Here is a 19563-nt window from a genome sequence, read left to right on the forward strand (position 1 = left end):
AGCTGGGGGGGGCGGGGGGGGCATGTGGATGCCACCAGCAGTGGCAACAGAAGGCTGCGCTGGGGTCAGCAGAGCCCAGGTATAAGTACTAGTTCCTCCTGCCTGCCCTGCTGCCTTCTAGTTCCTGCTGGGGTACTGCACAGCTCCCCTTTTCCCGCTTTTCCTGCCAGACTGCACCCTGCCCCTTGTTAAATGATAACTGGTTGGCTATAACTGGTTATCACTGGGCTTATCGGTTAAATGAGTAATTGTTTAACCATTCACATCCCTATTGTAGTAGACATTAACTCTTGCAGTAGAGCGGAGATGTTCAACCAAGGTGCTGCAAGATCTTTTTAAGGATGATGTGGGGTGCCATGCGATTTTATCGCTTGTTAGGTGTGCAGACACCTACATATGATTCACAAACCCAGAGATTTAAAACAGGATTGCATAGTGTCAAACACATTCTGACCTGCTGTGGTTCCTATATGCTTTGCAACAGAAGAATTGCACTATTAATTTTCCATAGTCAAAAAATGAGTGAAAGTTAAGATCTGATATTTTTTGAGAGTTGCCTTGTGTTTAACAAGGTTGAGAACTACTTCACTAAAGCATTTAGATTTAAAAATGGAGTGAAAGATTCTGTCTTTAGGAGCTGGAGTTTGGATTTTATCCATACTAGGAGGTAGCTGAAGTTGAGGAAGACTAGTTTGCTGTGGATGTGCAACAATAACTGAAATTCCTGAGTTGTTAAAATAGCTGTGTCCCCTACATGCACTTTCCATCCCCTGTTTTCTAAATAAAGGGAATTTTGTTCTCATGCAGAAGTCTGAGAATGGAGTCTAAACCCTCAAGGATTCCCCGAAGGATCTCTGTTCAGCCCTCCAGTTCTTCTTTAAGCGCTAGAACATTGGCTGGAAGCAGTTTAAATGATGCATATGATGCAAGAGATTCTTCATTGAGACTGGAATCTGGATGTCAGGTAATGCATTTTATATTAACTTTCAGCAATCACACTTTCTTTACTTAGCTCTTCAGAATCAACTATCCATTTTGGCTCACTAAAACTAAATACATAGAGCAGGGCTGTTCAGCTCTTAAGTGGCTGGGGGCTGCATGCCATGTGAGCTACACTAGCAGGGGATGCACTTGCACAGGCTCTGGGCCCTGGCTTCCCCCCTTCCATCTCCAGCTACTGTACCATGCCATGAGCTGTGCCACTCCACTCCCTGGGGTGAGAGGAGGAAGTGAAAACTAGAGGTGTGCTGATACGTCAGTCTATATCATATCAGTGCCAATAAAAAGAAAATTAAATTATCTGCAGTTGGCTTTTTTTTGGGTGTTGTGACTGATAATGCTGCTGGTAAATGCTGCATGCATGTGTGGCCAGGAAGGCAGCCTAGCAGCTTGGAGAGCAGTGTCCAGCTGGTAAGTCTGGGGAGAGGGGGGGAAGCAAGGCCCCCCCCCCCTTCCCGGGGGTGGCCTGGGGGGTGCAAGGCCCCCCCCCCCTTCCCGGGGGTGGCCTGGGGGGTGCAAGGCCCCCCCCCCCTTCCAGTGAGGGAGGGAGTGGGGCTGGGGCAGGTGCTGTATGGGTGGGGCAGAGTGTGGGACAGCTGTGAGTGGCTCATTCAGGTAGTGAGAGGAGGGGTTCTTGTGCACCCCTGGGGGAGGCATGGGGGGCACATGTTCCCCAGATCTGTGCACGGGGTAAGGGCAGGCTGCCTGCTGCAGGCTTGGGGCTGGGGCTGCATCAGCTAGTTGTCAGTGGTGGGGCTAGCCCAGGATTTTGGGCGGGTGGGGGCAGTGCTGGGGAGGGGGGGGGCTATGGCCTACCCCATGCCCCTTCCCTCCAACAGACTTACTAGCTAGATGCTGCTTTTCAAGATGCAGGGCTGCATATCAGTAATCGGATCAGTATTGGCTAATACAGCTGGTCAATAATCGGCCATTGGTATCAGCCCAGAAAATCTTCATTGGGGTACCATTAGTGAAAACCGAAAAAGGAAGGGGAGCATAGAGATCCTGGCTGTAGCAGCCTGGCTCAGGAGCTGCATGTGGCCCCCAGTTGGACAGCCCTGACCCAGAGAAATGTAAGGAATTTAGATTCGCTAATCCTTCTTGCATCCTTCAAGAATCCCCCCTCATGAGTAATCTTAAAATACCAGGTTTTGACTATGGTAGTTGATGATGATGAGCAGTGCTGTGTGCTTTGTATTACCATGTCTTCATGCCTCTTCTTGTTTAGCTAAATGGTAAAGTTACTTATTGAAAAAGAAGCATCATTAAATAGTTCCAGATCTTTTGCCCAACAGGATGGCAATCCTGGTATACAGAATCCTAAGGTGACACATTTGAAGAATGGCAAATATGGGGTTTTCTGGCTTAAGAGGGAGATGAAAATGGTTGGGTTGGGTACAAAAAGCTTTGGTATTGGTGTATCACAGAACTTCATTTATGACATAAAAACTGTTTTTTCTAAAACCAATAATAAATCAGTCTGTTACTGACCAGCAGCATTTATCTTAACTGAAGACTGTAACAGACACAGTGAATGTGCCAGTGGCTGTGCTTTCCCAAGATTTCATTATGGGAGAAGGGAAAGGGAAACAATTCTTATATACCTCTTTAGGTGGATAAGTTCTAGGTCTTAAAGTTATAGTGCCACACCAGAAACAGCTAGTGCCACAAGTCTGAGCTTTAGTAGCATGCCAACAGAACTAGAATTTGCCTGCCATGAAAGTAAAGCATAAGGCTGAGTTGCAGTTGGAAGATTTTTGTCTTGTAAACTAGAAAAAAAAACTTTCTGCCAAGGATTAAACCCAAATAGTGATTTGTCTTTTTGTATGATTTCTCCAATACCTTTAGGAGGAAGTATTTAAATTTGGGCTCTCTCTGAAGCTTTTAGATTTAGTTTGAACCAATAAAAAGTAAGACAGCATTGAGAGAGAGAGAGATGTGGGTCCCATGCAAAGGACAGTTTCCTTATAGGAGTCTTTTGTGGGGGTGGTCCTTGATAGCCATGCATGTTATAGCAATATTTGTGCTGTACACACAAGCCTGATTATTCATCCCCTCCCCACCCCACCAACCAACCTGACTCTCGGACTGTCTTCAGTGTTAGAAGCTATTGTTTTCTCTAATTTATTTATTTTAGTTATTGTTTTTAATTCTGCAACACTGAAGGACTTCTGTATAGATGCAGGCTGACAGACTTCAAATGGTGAATATTTCTCCTGTTCCTAAAGCACGTCTAGTATCTCTCGCAACATAAGCAAGTGTAAGAAATTATGACCTGCGTTTCATTGTAATATAGACAAAGAAGCTACACAGCCATCTTACAGAAACCCACAAAAGCAAGGAAGTTGAGCCACTTGACAGGATGTACTTTTTACTCCACCCAGCAATCACACCTAACAATGATCTAAACTTCCAAATACTGCAGTGTAACTAGGCTGTTACTAACTTACAGTATGAAGGCTCTTGCTTAAGAATGGCAACCATTCATCATCCCCTTTACATACAACCTTTCCAATTATCTTTTCCTGAGGACAGTCAGCTTCATCAAAGATCTACAGCTATTGTTGGGAAATGCAAAGGAGAGATCTGGACAAAGGGTTAATTATGTTAAGAAAGTCAGAGTAAACAGAAGTCTTAAGTCAAGTGGTTTTGCCTCTCGGTTTCAGGTGCATATATAGAGAGGTCTAACTACATCATGGATAAGGATAAGTTTTTACATTGCAGTCATATCTCGGAGGCCTCATTTAGGGTTGTGTTGTGCAACATGGCATACATGCAAAGGCAGACCACTTCACAAGAATTATCCTGAGGGTACAAACGGTACAAGGCTGAGGAGTTTTTTAAAATTTCCACTTACTTCACATTCATTGCCACGCATAAGTTTGCGGTATACAGTACTCCTATACCTCTCATCAGGTGCCCACAGAATTGTATTTGTCCTGTATGCATCTTTATTAAACTATCTTGAAGGTTTACAGTTAGTGGCATACCTCTCCTATGCCTGCTCTTAAGGGCTAATGGGTTTTTATTTTAAATGAAAAGGAGGTATTGTCTAATGTGGGGAACTGCAGGAGAAGAATAACTATGGGTGCTAGTCTCATCTTTTGGTAACTTAGCAGCATAAGAAGTCTAAAAATAGAAGTACTCTAATGCTACATTTAGTTATTCTCTTGCTCTGAGGAACTAAATCATTATACAAGGTGGCAGTATTATGGGCTGTTCTTTCCTAAATTGCAGTAGGTTTTTCATGGCTGACTCATTTTACAGGAAATATACATGCTTAGCAAGATATCTGATCAGCACTAGATGTTGCAGGTAGCTGGTTAGCAGAAGATCTTTACACTTTCTAATCAAGCTAATAGCATGTAGAAAAAAGCAGTGCTTAAGAATGACTGGAGAAATTCTGCTGACCTCTGTTTACAGCTATGAAAGTGATATGGTTATTGCAGATCAAAATACTTCAACCATTTAAATTTTGGGGCTTGTAAACAGCATGCTTATTCAGGGTTATTTGGCTCAATGTACCCTGGCTGTACTGATTCTGCTCCTATAAACAACACTGGTACTATTTCCCTCCCCCTTGTGTGGCAGGAATACAGAAATGCCAATCCACTTCAACCTTTGAGCCCAACAAATCTGGCCTTAACTGCCAGCAGAAGCTCATAATTTTAGATCCAGCAGTCAGGAAATCAATACATGTTGACATGTCACACAGGCATCGTGTTACATGAAGATTTTTTTTAAAATGTGGATCATATGGTTATATTTATCACAAACGGTGTACAGCCATGCATTATGCACAGAAGACTGGAATGTACGCGTGACTTTGAATGTATATTGGCTGGACAGAATGTTTAATATAGGCTTAAATTAGAACATTTTAAAACACATTCATTCATAGAAAGGCAGTGTGGTCCATGGTAGCAGGTCCCAACCTTTACTGGCCTGTGGGAAACAGTACTAGGCAGGTAATGCACTGCTGACAACAGCATACATTCTTGTCCTTGTTAGCTTTAGTTTTAACTTTCTAGTTTTCTGTGGCTGTTAAAAACATGTTGCCTTTGAGCCATGGGTTGGAGACTGCAGGTCTGTGGCTTGGACTGGGAGCTAGAATACCTGTTTCTGCTATTAACTGTGCTAGCAATTCATGACAAAACTGTGGGTGGGTCACCTAGTACATGCTTCTTTTTATTGGTACTCATAAATTGCTGTGACGTAGTTATGGCTAATATAAAACATTTACAGTTTACTCAGAGAAAATGATCATATTTGAATATTAACATCATTGCCCTTCCCCTGGTTAAGTTTGAGTACTATTATTAGGTTTTGCCACTACACTGTGTAGGCCCTACATTCTCCAGGCAACATCTGTTATACATGGATAATACTTTATGCCAGTGAAACTTATCACAAATGGTATACGCTTGTACTTGGAAATAGAGCCAAGCCAGCATAACAGTCAGCCTCTTGATCCTGATAAAACCACAGCTATCTACAAAATCTTAAGGAGCAAATTCCACTGTTGCCTGTAATTTCAAGATTTCTTTTGAGGGCTAACTCAAAATATCATTAGAAGCTTCTGCAGTTGCACACTATTTTTTTCCAAAATAAATAATTTTGAAATAAGAGGACAGAAAATGCAGGTGCCCACTTACAGGAGAAAAACCCAACTAATCTCTGAAGCCAAAATATTTATAACTGAATAGCTTGACTTTTTTTTTTTTTTTTTTGTCTCTTCATACAGACAGTTCTCCTTAGGTTTCCACCCTATTGACTACCTGGTAAAAAGCTTTGCACAAAATAGAATTCCTGCTTTTAAATTTTACATTTTCTGACTCATGGTACCACCATCCTAAAACTTTGAGAGGCAGGACAGAGTAGAGACTTAAACCTGAACATTATTTTTATTACTGACTCCCATTTAAAACAAATAATTCACTTTGACTTGGGTACTAAAATTTCCTTAGTGTAGTGTCAGAGAGCCTTCTAAATTTGTGTAACAGACCTCTGAAATAGTTCCTTTAGCTAGTCAGTGCAGAAGAATTGAAGTGTAAACAAAAAGAAGTGTGTGTAAGAGTTCGCTATGTAATACAAAGCAAAATTACTATGTTCTACTTTGCACGTATTTTATGCTCATAGCCTAATGATGTATTTTTAGGACAGAATGAAGAGATGCAAGGAAAAAGATTTTAAAAAAATGCTTCCATATTCTGTAAAGAAATACAAACCCTTAAGAAAAAGGTTCATGCAAATTTAGCAAAAAATGATGAATCTTTTAGTTAGGCATTGCCTTACTTTTTTAATGAGCCATCTTTACTTAGAAGTTGACAAACTGCTGTCTGGCTGAACCTTGTTCATCCTGATGTTAGGACAGAATCTCTTTTAATCCAAGGTCCACACTGCCATTAGTAGTCCTTGATGAGCAATTGCATGTTGGCCATAATACTCTTCAGAGCATGTATAAAACAGCATGCTTTTGCCATCAGTTACTACTTTGATGCCAAAAGAGTTTATTTTTTTAATGCTTGGGATGTGATCTTTTTACTCTCTTACTGTTGGAAGATCTGACTAGCAATGTATCAAAATTCAGGCCTGAGCCTCAAGTTCCTCTTTCCTCCTTGCAAATGAAGGGGGATGGGAGGTATAGATTTGAACTTCCTCAAACTGAAATTGCTGCATTAGGTGATAATTGTGTGATAGTTGCATTAGACTTCATTCAGATCCTTCAGCAGAAGGAGAGAAACAAGCCTAATTAGGTGAATTGTGAAATCTAACATGTCTTTAGGAAGAGACAGGGGGGAAAAAAAAAAAAAAAAAGAGTAAATTCTTCTTGGGTCTCCACCCTATATCCTACAGAGTACTTGGTAAAAAGCTTTGCACAAAGAATAGATGCTTGCTTTACATTTCTGACCCATGGTACTGCCATTTTAATCTACACCCAGTCTACAAAAAGCATGCCTAAGAAGGCCACCTTGAGTTAGAACAGGGGTGGCCAACTTGTGGCACAGGTGCTGTAAGTGGCACAGGTAGCCTCTGTCTGGCACACAGCAGGCTGAGGAAGGGACAGGCAACATGATAGTAGGTAGGGCAGGGAAGCGAAAAGCCAAGTATCAGATCAGGCAGGGGAAAGGGAGTGGCACTTGGGGAGCGTGTGGGGCTAATTTGTGGCATCCACTGACTTAGAAGATGCATATGATACATATATTGTTCTTTAGGACTCCCATCTGTTGCATGGTTCCAGTAGAAATTGGGGGATTGGAGAGAGAGAAGCCCGTGAAACTCCTTGGAAACTTACTGCTTCCTCTCCAACTCGCTACTCAGGGACACTTGATCGTCCGTGGTCTGGAAGATTTTTGGGAAGCAGAAGCAGATTGGTGAGAACTTTTAAATAAAATATCCAAATGCTTCTGTTGAAGAGGCCCTGGGGTTCTGCTCATCTACTAGCAGATTTTTCAGATCTGAGAGTTATCCCATGTTAACTGTTAAATCTCAAGAGGAAGGGAAAGATAGGGGAATGATGTAGTTAGGTCCATTAGTAATTACGATCATACTTTAAAATTTGTTTGCTTTGTATGATACGATACAAGTGGAAACTCAGCTCTTCCATCTTCCTGGGTTCCAGGAGCCGGGACCTTAAATCTGTGCCTAAAATGTCCTTTAATCCTGTCCAGTCATTCTGCAAAATACGTAGATTGCTATTTGCAATTTATTGTGCACAAAAAATTTAAAGAAAGCAAGCTTTAAAATATTAAAGCTGTAAAAAGCTAGGACGGGGGGTGGGGACCAGTAGCAAGAAACTTGTAGAAAGGTTTGTGGTCTATTAAAATTGGGAGATGTTTGGAAACTTTGCCAAGAGAACTTACACTTTAAACAGGTGTTTGTTTTCTTACAGCAATTTAAAAGGTGGAGGCACTTTCAAGGCAGTCAGTATGGGTGAGAAAACAAATAGTGTGGGGCTGCCAACCTTCAAGGGAAAACATGGTGAATGACTGCACATGTAGTCGGAATGCAAGCTGAGCCTCTGCTTATAAAAGGCCTACACCTCTAGGTAGTAGGCGCTGCAGGCTTTTCAAACTGGTACGTTTTCTTGTTAAGATTCACTTTCTTTCCTAGCATATGACAAATACGTCCTTGCTTATAAAAGCTCATGCCTCTCTATCTAATCGGTCTTTAAGGGCATTTATACACATGCTTTTAATCCTGCAATGTGCTGGAGATCTGGTGGGTTGGAGAAGACTCAATTTAATTGAGTCTTTTCCACATGCGAGCCAACAGGTGCTGTGCTGTGCGGTATAAATGGTGAAATGTGTCAGCATGCAGAAAATGGTGACTTTACTTTTGAACTAAAACACCTTCAAGGTGTTTTAATTTAAATAAATAAATAAATAAATAAATAAAAATGCACAGCTGCCATTTTCCTCGGCCCTGATATACATTTCGCTGCTTACACAACTGCATGCACCGCAGCACTGAACACTTAAGTGCCTGGTGCTGCAACGCAAGCATATGTACAAATGCCTGAGGTGCCACCCTGCCTTTCTTTCTGCTTTTTTAATAAAGAGATTAAATTCCAATACAAAGGAACATTGTACCAGACTTTCTGAAACTGTTGATTTTTGGAATAGTTTTTAGTGGCAAAGTATGGGAATCAATATGACTTATTCAACAGGCCAAATTAGGTAGTTTTTATACTTACTGCAGTAAGTTAGTTTTTAGCTCCGTCACAAGAAGTGTCTAGATCCACATAAAAATCCAACTTTGGCCCAAAGCATGAAATAAATGTTGGTCCCCTGTTGATCTCACAAAGTTAAATACTATCTACATTTGTTATATTGAAAGTGACAGTTAACATCCAGTTAAAAATAACTTTAGGTTGTTAAACAGATAAGTGTTTTGAGGAAAAATACAATATGAATATTATTATCTATTAAAGTATAGAATTGATCAGTTAAAGCAGTTTATGAACAATAAAAGCAGTCCTAACATTATTGAAATTTTCCTTTAAAAATGAGGCGATATGAAAAATCATATCAGATGTTCCAGTAACATCATGAGGTTTAGACATGGCTTCCCAGCATTGTTCTCTGTCTTTGTTATAAAACAGTAGAATAAAGAAAAGTTCCCTGAGTTGGGCTGCTAATCAGCAGTACTGGCATAAGTCCTAATGTACACAAAGTCTTTTTATTTCTTAAAGATCCACATGCTTTTCTTGAAGTACATTATTGACTGACTTTATCAGTCTGGGTCTACATATGTCCTGGTAGGTATATTGTATGTTAAATCTTCGGATTGCAGGTACACTCTCATAAAACTACTTCCCTTACTAACTTTTTCTTTTTTTATTTAAAAAAAAAAAAAAAAAAAAAAAAATCAGTCTGCATCTTCCTCCTCTCCTTTTACGTCTACTTGGTATGGTGAATCTGAGAGAACTCAGGGAGCATATTCAAGAATACATAACCAGCAGCAGGACAGTGATTCAAAGAGACCTAAGCTTTCATATACATCTACCTCTTCTGGGAGAAGTAATGGTTTGAATGGAATTTCAGGTAAGAAATGCATTATTAAACAACATTTCTACAATGTCTTTAAAAAGCTTGCTGTTCAGAATAAAAATGAATATAAAGTTGAGATTATTTACAATGTTCCAAGATATTAAAGTATCTAATTAATACTAGATTAACTTCAATACACAAATTCATTTTATGTAGTTAAATGAAAATGGCTTTGCCTTATCCAAAGCATCCAGAAGACTATTAACTCTATTTTGAAGATAACACTGCATCCCAATAAGTTTTTAATAGAAACTGTCCCTACAGTTTTATGCTTGCACTAAAGATGACCTGAACAACCCTAACAGATAAAGTGTAACTTCTAAGAAATAAAACCACAGCTGTTTACTAAATTGCAACCTGGCTCTAAATTTAAATGGATTTCTTTTATGAGAAAATTCATACTTTATACTCTAGCTGTGCTGCCCACATAACTAAGTATCTCAGCAGGCTGAAGTACTGTGGGCAAGGGTGGGTATGTAGGAGGAAAGTAATTTGTTAGCGTGGACTAAAGATAGCTTCTCTTTACTGGCCAAAGTAGAGCTTTCCAGGGGGTCATTGAGCTGACATTTATTTTAGCCTTTCCGTTTTCTCTTTCGAGCAAACTAAACTATACTGGATTTAAACAGTAAATGCATACCTAGTGCACATGCTTTCTAGGGTAAGTATAAAACCTAGGAAACTGAGGTTTAATGAGCTTTTTTAAAGTTAGAAAGTTATGGATATATACCACAACTAAGTAATACACCAAATGATGTTAACCCAATCCATGCTTTACCAGGAAGTATGCTGGTTCTCTTCAGAACTGATCACCAGGGATCCTGGTTTTCCATGATTTAAAACAAACAAACACACACAAAAAGCCCCACACAAATTCTCTGATTAAAAATCCCAAAATCTGTGGTTAAAATTAAATGTCACCCAGCCCTGCTGGATGGGGTCCCCAGCTGCCAGGGCTATGGGGCCAGGGACTAGGTCCACAGCCCCCCGCCCCCAACAGAAGGCAGTGGCAGCTACAGCACCTGGCTGCTGCCTGCTGCAGGCTCAGGTGGGGTCAGGTCCCAACAACAGCATGCACTGCTGGAGGGGAAGGGGGACCCACATCTCCCAGATGTGTGGGGGCTGGGGGCTGGGCAGATGTTCACTGCCCTTGTGCACACAAAGGAATTGTGGCTAGGGCAGCACAGAGCTTGCAGCAGCAGGCAGCTTTTGTGCATGGCCCTGCTGTGTCCTGCCATACCAGTTGCACATGCTGCATGCTGGAGAACCTGGGGGAGGGCAGCAGGGCAGGGAGCTCAGTGTTTGCAACCCAGGGTTTGCAGCTGGCCAGGCACTCTGGCCAGGAGGGGGTTTGCAGCCTGCCTGCTCCTGGCCAGAGTGCTCTGCTGGCTGCAGACTCTTGCTGCTTCCTGCCAACTGCAAACCCCAGCTCCCAGCCTGAGTTTCCCCACCTGGGAGTGCCCAAGCTGGCTGGAGGGAGTGGGGAGGTTTGCAGCCAGCTGGGAGCAGCAGGGATATCCAGCTGAGAGTGGAGAGGCTGCAAACCTATTCCCAGCCAGAGTGTCTTGCTGGCTGTAAGCCTTCCCGCTCCCTCCACCCTTAGCCAGCTGCCCCTCCAGCCCTGTTTCACAATCCCCAAGCCTCACTTACTTCCAGCAAGAAGAGTAAGCCTGAAGCAGCCTCTGGTAAGTGAGTGTGTTGGGCCCTGCCCTCCCCCCTTTCCCTCCCCACAGGGTTGAGGATTTCCCCACCCCTTTTTGCAAGCACCTCTTGTTGGCTGGAACTTAGCAAGCCTGCAGAACTCTTTGCAAAAGGAGGAAATCCATGGGTTTCTCTTCTAAAAAGCAAAATCTGTTTTTTCTCTGATAAAAATGGGGAAAACAGAGAGAACCACAGATTTCCATGGGCAACAAAACCAGGATCCCTGCTGATCACAACTTGCATACTCCTCACCACTAGGTAGAAAATAAAACAACTTACCCATGAACCACAATAGCACATACATGGAATTGTCTGTCACTGCTCTGCCTCTACAAACTAATAGTACCAACAGATCTCTTCCACTTCAAGTAAGTGCTAAGGCGAAATATGACATCCCAGTCTTCCCATCCATTTGCCTCATGTTAGTAGTGGATTGCTTTAAAACAGTGTATGTACCCTTTTTGCCATGTTAATTGATTTGGTTCCTTGCAGTTTTAGAAAAATCCTGCTAAATGCAGAATACTTCCTAATTTACTTAAATTCTATATAATTCATGGGTGCGATTTAAGGTGGTAACAACCCCATGTAAAAGCTGTCATATAGATTTTAAGATCCCAGGAGCCAGGCACCCAGACCAAATCAACAAGAGATCAGTGTCTGGCATAGTTACGCTTACCTAGGGTGTAGAGTTACAGGGCAGAGTTAATGTTGGTATTGGGATGGGAAAGGGGTTATGGCTTATTTAAGAAACATCTAGTATCAAACAACTGTGTTTAAAAAAGGGCTAGAGACTATCATTGACACTTTAACTAAAGTTAATGGATTCTACTGCTGTATTCCAGATTGAATTTACCTTGTATGGTTAGTTCAACCTCTGGGAGTCAGTCCTCTCTTTTGTGGTCCAAAAGTCACTAGAGGAAAGCGCCAGGAATTACAGATTCTGATGCAACTTTAGGCTGGATCCTACAATCAATCTACAGAGAAATCTCAGTTTCAATCAGTAGTTGTATCTCCAGTTGTATGCTTTCAGATGGATGGCCTATTATTTTCATTTTGAAAATCCCAAATTGGCAGTGTATAATGAATAAATTCAGAAGGCTTAGGGTTGCGATAGTATATAGCAATGCATTGTCACATGCATAAGAAAATTCACCTTTCATAATATAGCTTCAGAATATTTATAGTATTTACTGAAACAGCTTCCCTTAACAAGATATCATTAGCTATCTGAGACATCTTTCCTTTGTTCTTGCTTTCTTGGATTACTCTGTTTTACTTCAGTAATGTGGAATATGCATGCTTAAAAAAGGGTATTTTTAAAATATCAGTGTAACTAATTACATTAGATTTCTGTAGAGCGTGCTTGGAACCTTAAGTGTCCATATCACATATGAAGTACATTTTATGTTCCTAGGTGGTAGAGCTGTTACCTGGAAAAAAAAAATTCTCAGAACACATCATGTCAGACTACTTTCTAAAAGAAATTGATCATGGGTTGAGAATTAAGCTTGGAATAGCTCATCTTGTAAAACAAGCTATAATTATAATCATCTAAGCCATTTCTGAATGGAAATGCTTACCAAGTCACTTCCCTTGTATTGTCATACAAGGTTGTTGAACTCATTCAGCCCTGTGGGCCTTTGGCTGGCCTGCAGGCTAGTTTGGGCCATGTTGGAGCCAGCACAAGGTCCATCAGACATGTAGCACACTCCCTGTGCCAGCCTTCTATGTTGTAGGCAGTGTGCTTTGGCCTTACCTGGGGCTTGTGCTCAAGGCAGTGTGTGGGCTAGACCCATCACCGTGGGCAATATTTACAGCCCAGGGGGCCAGCATGGGAAGTGCACTGCATGTGGTGCCTTGCTGGACCAGCTCTGACATGGCCTGATGTGGACCAGACCCTGTGCTGCTCAGGCAGCATCTGCAGAGCCAGGTGTAGCCCATGCACCAGGATGGTATGCTGCGTCTGGGGTCAGTCTCAGACATCAGGGGCTAAATCTAGTTCCTGGGCCTATGTTTAACACCCCTGTTGTAGTATGTTAAGTCAAGCTAGTTGTTTGAGTAGAGCATGGACTGGTTTCAGTGATAACAGGTGCATCTACATGAGACACTTAAGGCACAGCAGACTAATTCTACTGTGCATTAGTGTATCATGGCAAAAAACTTGCTAATGCACAGTAGAAGTAGTCTGCAGCCCATTAAGCATCACAAGAAGACCATGAGCCATTGCTGCAGCACATTCCCACCAGCTACTGCACATTTATGTAGTACCACATATTAGAGGGACTAAACTTAATGTGCAGTAGCAGCAGCGCATTAATGCCCATATAGATGCACCCAAGGCCATAAAAATCCTATTTGTCTAAGTTTTCTCTTTTTTGCTTTCAGATTCCACGTGGAGGTATAGTCAAGTTCCCAGATCTTCATCAGTGGTACTTGGTACTCTGGGAACTGAGCTAGTGAGAGAGAGGAGAGAGTTAGAAAGGAGAACAGACCCATCTACTAATAGTCTTGTGGATTACAGTCACAGGAATGGTGACTTTTCATCTTCAACATGCAAGTATTATACAGATGAAGGTTTGCAAAAGCATATAGGTTGCATACTTTTTTTTAGTTATTCCTTTCATGTTTTATGTTGCATGTAAAGTCTACTATCTGTTTAAAGATAATACTTTCCAATTTCTTTGCTCTTTTACTCAATTGACTAAACATTTAGCTAAAAATAGATTTTAACTCTTCAGCAGTTAAGTTGAATGCAGCTTCATCTAGATTTGTAAATGCTTTGGTATGTATTTAATGGTAGACATAATGGCAGAGTAATACCCTTATTTGAACATTTTAATGTCTGTTCTATTCCTTATGCTTCCGAGCCTGCTTTTCACTGAGATTTGACAGTGGAAGGAAGAATAAAAGTGAATTGGGTTATTTGACTCCTAAAAAGACGTTCTCATGTAGTCTTCTGTCTCAGTTGTTTGTGACCTTAGTGGAATTTGGTCAGATCTCTCATACAGCCACTTTAGTTGCCAAGATTTCCAATGTGCGCAACTGTAAGATTACAACATATAGAGAAAAACTAGGGTGAAGCTGAACTACAAGTAACTGTGGCAGTTGTGTATATACTTAACCAGGATGAACTGAAGTTGGCTTAACAACAAACGTAACAAACTCAGAAATAAAAGCTTCAGTCTTAGCTGACAAATGCTTTAGGGCAGCTACATACTCCTTGTATCAGGCTCTCTGTTCAGGCTTTTATAATTCCTGTTCAAACTGTTGTGGTCTTCTAAAACTGTCCCATCTGTTCAAAGAAAAGCTACTCACTTCCTTAACCTCACCTCTTCATAGACGATTTTTATGCAGCTTAGCTTCATAATGCTGAAGAATCCCTATTCTCACAGGCAGGGAAAGCTAAAAGGAAATTAAACCCTTAGCCCTCAATTCTGCGCTGTGATCTGGGTGGCCAGACTGCTGGGGTTACGCAATTGTTTATTCAGGTCAGAGCAGCAGTTGTACAGAGATAACAATGCAAGTTTGAACAGCCATAGTACATATGGACTCTTATGACTGAGTAACAAGGCATTTTACTTTTAGTGGGATTCTGCGTATGCAGTTTTTTCTCAGTTGGGGAACCTGTATGAGAGACTGGAATTCAGAAACTCCCCGAACAGTACGACGGTTTCTAGTTGTAGAATATTTAGGGAAGCTAAGGAGGCCTTTTTTGTTAACTGCAGTTAAATATCACTTTAAAAAGGGAAGTAAAAGAAAACCTTTCTTACTTACCCAGTTGCTCAGCTTGTTGCTACTTCTTTTAAAAAGAAGCTTTGTGGTCTTCCAAGCTGTTCCCAAGGAAGGAGACTGACTTCTGCTGCTGCTGCTGGTGGTTTCCTTGGACTCTGGCATAGAATGGGAGCTATGTTTCAGCCACCACATTGTCTGCAGAGTTACTCTGTGAATTTTTGAACATAGCACTTCAAGACAAGCTACAGAATCAGCAGGGTAACATTTAAAAGGTTAGCTGATTAGAAGATTCACAAATGACAATGTAATTGGCCGAATGGATCACATGACTGTTAAACTAATTGATGTTTTAGGTGGGAGATTTGAGCAGCTGAGAGCAATAATACTAAATAATTGCTCATGTGATCCTCTGTAAACTAAATTAAGAGCTGAAACTTTGAATTGTATAAATAAGTTATAAATTATCACACAACTTAAACTGCTAGCTAACAATTCATCAAATAGTTTAAGTTAATTTTTATAGCTAGAATACTTGCATTTCTTTTTTGCAGTAGTAGAGTTATGGTAGGCCTTTAGTAAAAACAAAAACTCTCCCTTTTCAATTAATCTAATTAGAACATTCAGATTAAAACCCTAGTTCACTTTAAGATCTCCAACTGAATTGCTACTAACCTTAGGTAACTGGTAACATGTAAGTTTTAAGTAGCTTTTGTAACTACAGCTTTTGTGTAATTTATTTCCTGTTTGTAGGTGGTCTTGCAATGAACCAGTTTACAAAGCAAATATACTGTCTTTTGAGGGTTTTTTGTTAGTAATGTACCTGGAAAAATAATTATCAAATGTTTTTATATTGGAGGAGAGGGAAGGAATGTTGATATTTTATTTGTAAAGATGCATTTTGGATATGTTGATGACTCTTACAGTTTTCACTGAAATTACTTGTCTAATCAAGTTGGAAAATGAGGAACAGGTATTAAAACAGTTTTTTAAATGCAGCTTGCTTTTGCTAAATTTAAACGTGCTAATGTGACATACAGGTTGTTAGTGTTGATTAACTGGATTTGTACATAAGGGAATGCTGAATCATAACTTGACAGTTTTTAATGAGATGGTTTCAGTTTATCTGGAATTTAACAATATAATTCTTTTCACTAAGACAACCTAAACTGAATACTATTCCATAATCTGTCAATTTTAGGCTTCAAAAACAAGTCCAACATAAACCTAGACTTGCATTGTAATTGTTTGATAATATTACAATTGTTTGTGTGCATTTTGTCATTTTATTTTTCTTCATTCCTGTCATAATAGATCTTCAAGACAGACCTGCTTCTTCATATGCACAGGGAGCAAGACCAAAAGATAATTCATTGAGCACTTTGCGGCTGAACACATCCATGAACCGCCAGTTGCCTTCTGAACAGCAGCCATCTGTATTCTCCAGAGACTCTAGCAGGGGCTCTTCACGATCCAGCTATTCTTCAAGGGAAATGGAGTCTCCTCAAAGGAATATACAGCCAGAAGTTACCCCTGTTGCCATTAGTGAGGAAACTCCTTCTACAAGCAGTTCTGAAAGGGTTACTGCTTCTCAGAGGTCACTGAGTGAGCCTACATCCGATACTGAAGGCAGGCGTACAACCAGACAGCTGTTGTCTCGTTTAGCTTCTAGTATGTCATCTACATTTTTTTCACGAAGGTCTAGCCAAGAATCGTTAAATGCAAGATCATTAGATTCTGAGGATTCACGTGTTATCCCAAGAGTTCAGACTTCTACCCCGTCAAGTACTAATGCATCTGCAGTTCCTGAGGTTCCAGACAGTCAGACATCTGAAGCTTCTCAGGGATTTAGCTTTCTTAGACGAAGATGGGGTTTATCAGGGGTTTCACAAAACCATAGCTCCGATTCAGATGCTGAAAGTTATAGACAAGAGTCTGAAAACAGAAATACAGGGTCTTGGTTATCATCATCTTTAAGGAACAGATGTACACCACTGTTCTCCAGAAGGAGGAGAGAAGGAAGAGATGAATCTGCAAGAACCTCTACCTCTGACGTACCTGCCAGGTCATTACATCTTTTCAGGAGAAGAGAGTTAGGTGAAGAAACTCCTCCTGAAACACACAGCGGTTCTTCTGGAGGTGCTTCTAATAGACCACCAACACCTGCGGTATCTGGCAGCCCTACAGCTACTGCCTCCACACCAGATTCAGCCCACAGTAGAAGTAGTTCGGGAATGTCTGGAATTCTTCCTGGCTCTCTCTTCCGCTTTGCAATGCCCCCAGCCCTAGGGAGCAGTCTGTCTGACAATCTTATGATAACTGTAGATATTATTCCCTCAGGCTGGAATTTGTCTGATGGGCAAGAAAATGACAAATCCAAAATACCCCCTTCAAGAGATCCTGAAAGACTCCAGAAAATTAAAGAGAGGTAAATCAGATGTGTTGTTTCCAAAACATACAACCTACTTGGATGAATCTTACAAAATGGTTTTGTTTTGAAGTTTGAAAAGTGCAGCAGAGTTCCCTGCCAGCTGTGATACCACCATTTTCTTAAATTGTTTGAGTCACCTTTATGTTTGTGGAAAATTTTCGAAAGGGTTAGCTTGGAAAAATACTAGGTATATCTCTGTCACATGAATCTGATACAATCACTTTCTTCTTACTCAGCCTCCTTTTAGAGGACTCTGAAGATGAAGAGGGTGACTTATGTAGAATCTGCCAGATGTCATCTGCATCTTCTACGAACCTCTTAATAGAACCATGCAAATGCACTGGAAGTCTGCAGTATGTTCACCAAGAGTGTATGAAAAAATGGTTGCAGTCCAAGATTAACTCTGGTAAGGTAGACTTTAGAATGAGTGCTTTTCCAGATGAAATAGAAAATGTGGTGGGGATTCCAGTGACTTTCTAGTACTTACTATTGCAGTAAAGTTCAGGCAAATCCTTGTTAATGTAAATGGACAAAGCAGTTGACCATTCTTAAAGGGATTCCATGGCAACTCTTAAGTTTGGCTTTGTGCAAATAGGTTTCAGTATATCCCAAAATGCTGGGGTTTTCTGATACAGTTCATTGTTGATAGGATTATCTGGTAAAATGTTGAAGTACTCTAAATGTATTTTTATTTCCTTATGCATATCTTGGTATTCTTCTTCAGTAGTATACAATCCTGATTATTGTAAGACACAAACAAGGCAGAGTGAGACAGAATAAGCAGAACTGTGGAACAATATCTTTTTTATATTGTAAGCTTGGTAAAACATGGGGCATTTATACACATATATTTGTCTGCGTTGATGTGTCAGAAACACTGCGCATTGGAGCAGACTTGATTAATCAGTGCTGAGAAAATGGCAGTAGTGCGGTTTTGAACTAAAACACCTTTGATGTGTGTTAGTTCAAAAGTACACCGCCGCCATTTTTTCAGTGCTGACGTGCATTTCACCATTTATACAAATGGATGAGCTGCAGTGCCAGGGACTTTTAGAAGTGCTTGGAGCTGCGGTGCAAGGTGTACATATGCCCATGATGCCCTCCTCTTGTGGTATACTGGCATTCAGCATACTCAGAATTTTAAGCAAGTATTTCAGTTGCAGACCATGCAGGTGAACATTTTAGGAAACCTTTCTGCAAAAAGGAATGTCCACAGTTTTTAATGTGGTATTGCTGTCCAGTTCTTGCTGCTTTGAAAAAAAACAACACTGCCATATAAAACTTGTATTTTGATATTTACTATAGAATTGATATCTATTTTAACTTTAGTTAGCAATCTGAGGGATGTTCTGTTTCAATACACTTCTCCATATTACATGTATATGGATAGCATTGACCAATTAACACTTTAAGGACTGTTTTTGCTGAGTTATGAGAAGTTACATTTGTATTATAAGACATGAAACAAGTAAACTTTGCTAGAAGAGTAAGTATTCCATTAGAATTTAACTGTTGGCACCTGTTTGCTACAGGAACTTCAATGCTACTACTATCAGCTTTGCTTTCTCTTTTCCTAAATTTAATATAGAAAAGCAAATCAAGGAATGGTTACAGACCATATCATCACGTTACATGCGTCTGTCTAATTCTAAATCCTGTTATAATAAGGGTTTGTCATTTTTGTTTGTCAGGTTCTTCACTGGAAGCAGTAACTACCTGTGAGCTGTGTAAAGAGAAGTTGCATCTTAATCTTGAGGATTTTGATATTCATGAGCTCTATAGGGCACATGCAAATGAACAAGTTAGTATATTTTGCCTAATTTGGTAAGTGTCAGGTTGGTGCTGGGAGGACAGCTTTTTAAAAAATTTATTTGGAAAGAAAAAAAGAAAAAATCAGATCTCTTTAAAATATCATGGGTTTAATATAAATAAAGCTCACATGCAGAAATTGTCTCCTTTAGTTTAACAGAAGGAATGGACCTTGACTGTAGTTTCTTCTGATGTAGTCCTCAGTAGGTGTGTAGTATATGTAATCTTGTTCAGTTTTGTTGGTCTGTCAGTACCATTGGTGAAACTGCAGAGGACAAATTATGAACCTAGGAGTGGTTTTGACAGGCTAGGAGTGGTGATCTAGCTTTTGGGTTTTTTTTTTTT

General features: G+C 40.4%; 1 protein-coding gene across 1 annotated transcript in view; it reads left to right on the top strand.

Moving 5' to 3' along the window:
* MARCH7 (membrane associated ring-CH-type finger 7) overlaps positions 1 to 19563 on the top strand; it is a 32206-nt gene that overhangs the window by 6577 nt on the left and 6066 nt on the right. Inside the window, 7 exon segments of the mRNA XM_019554099.1 lie at positions 808 to 964; positions 7215 to 7373; positions 9374 to 9545; positions 13635 to 13802; positions 16293 to 17406; positions 17646 to 17815; positions 19101 to 19210. Of these exon segments, the coding sequence (XP_019409644.1) occupies positions 818 to 964; positions 7215 to 7373; positions 9374 to 9545; positions 13635 to 13802; positions 16293 to 17406; positions 17646 to 17815; positions 19101 to 19210 (2040 nt within the window). The 5' untranslated portion in view covers positions 808 to 817.

Source organism: Crocodylus porosus, unplaced genomic scaffold, assembly GCF_001723895.1.
Source record: "Crocodylus porosus isolate Cpor-Errol unplaced genomic scaffold, CroPor_comp1, whole genome shotgun sequence".
Classification (NCBI taxonomy): domain Eukaryota; kingdom Metazoa; phylum Chordata; order Crocodylia; family Crocodylidae; genus Crocodylus; species Crocodylus porosus.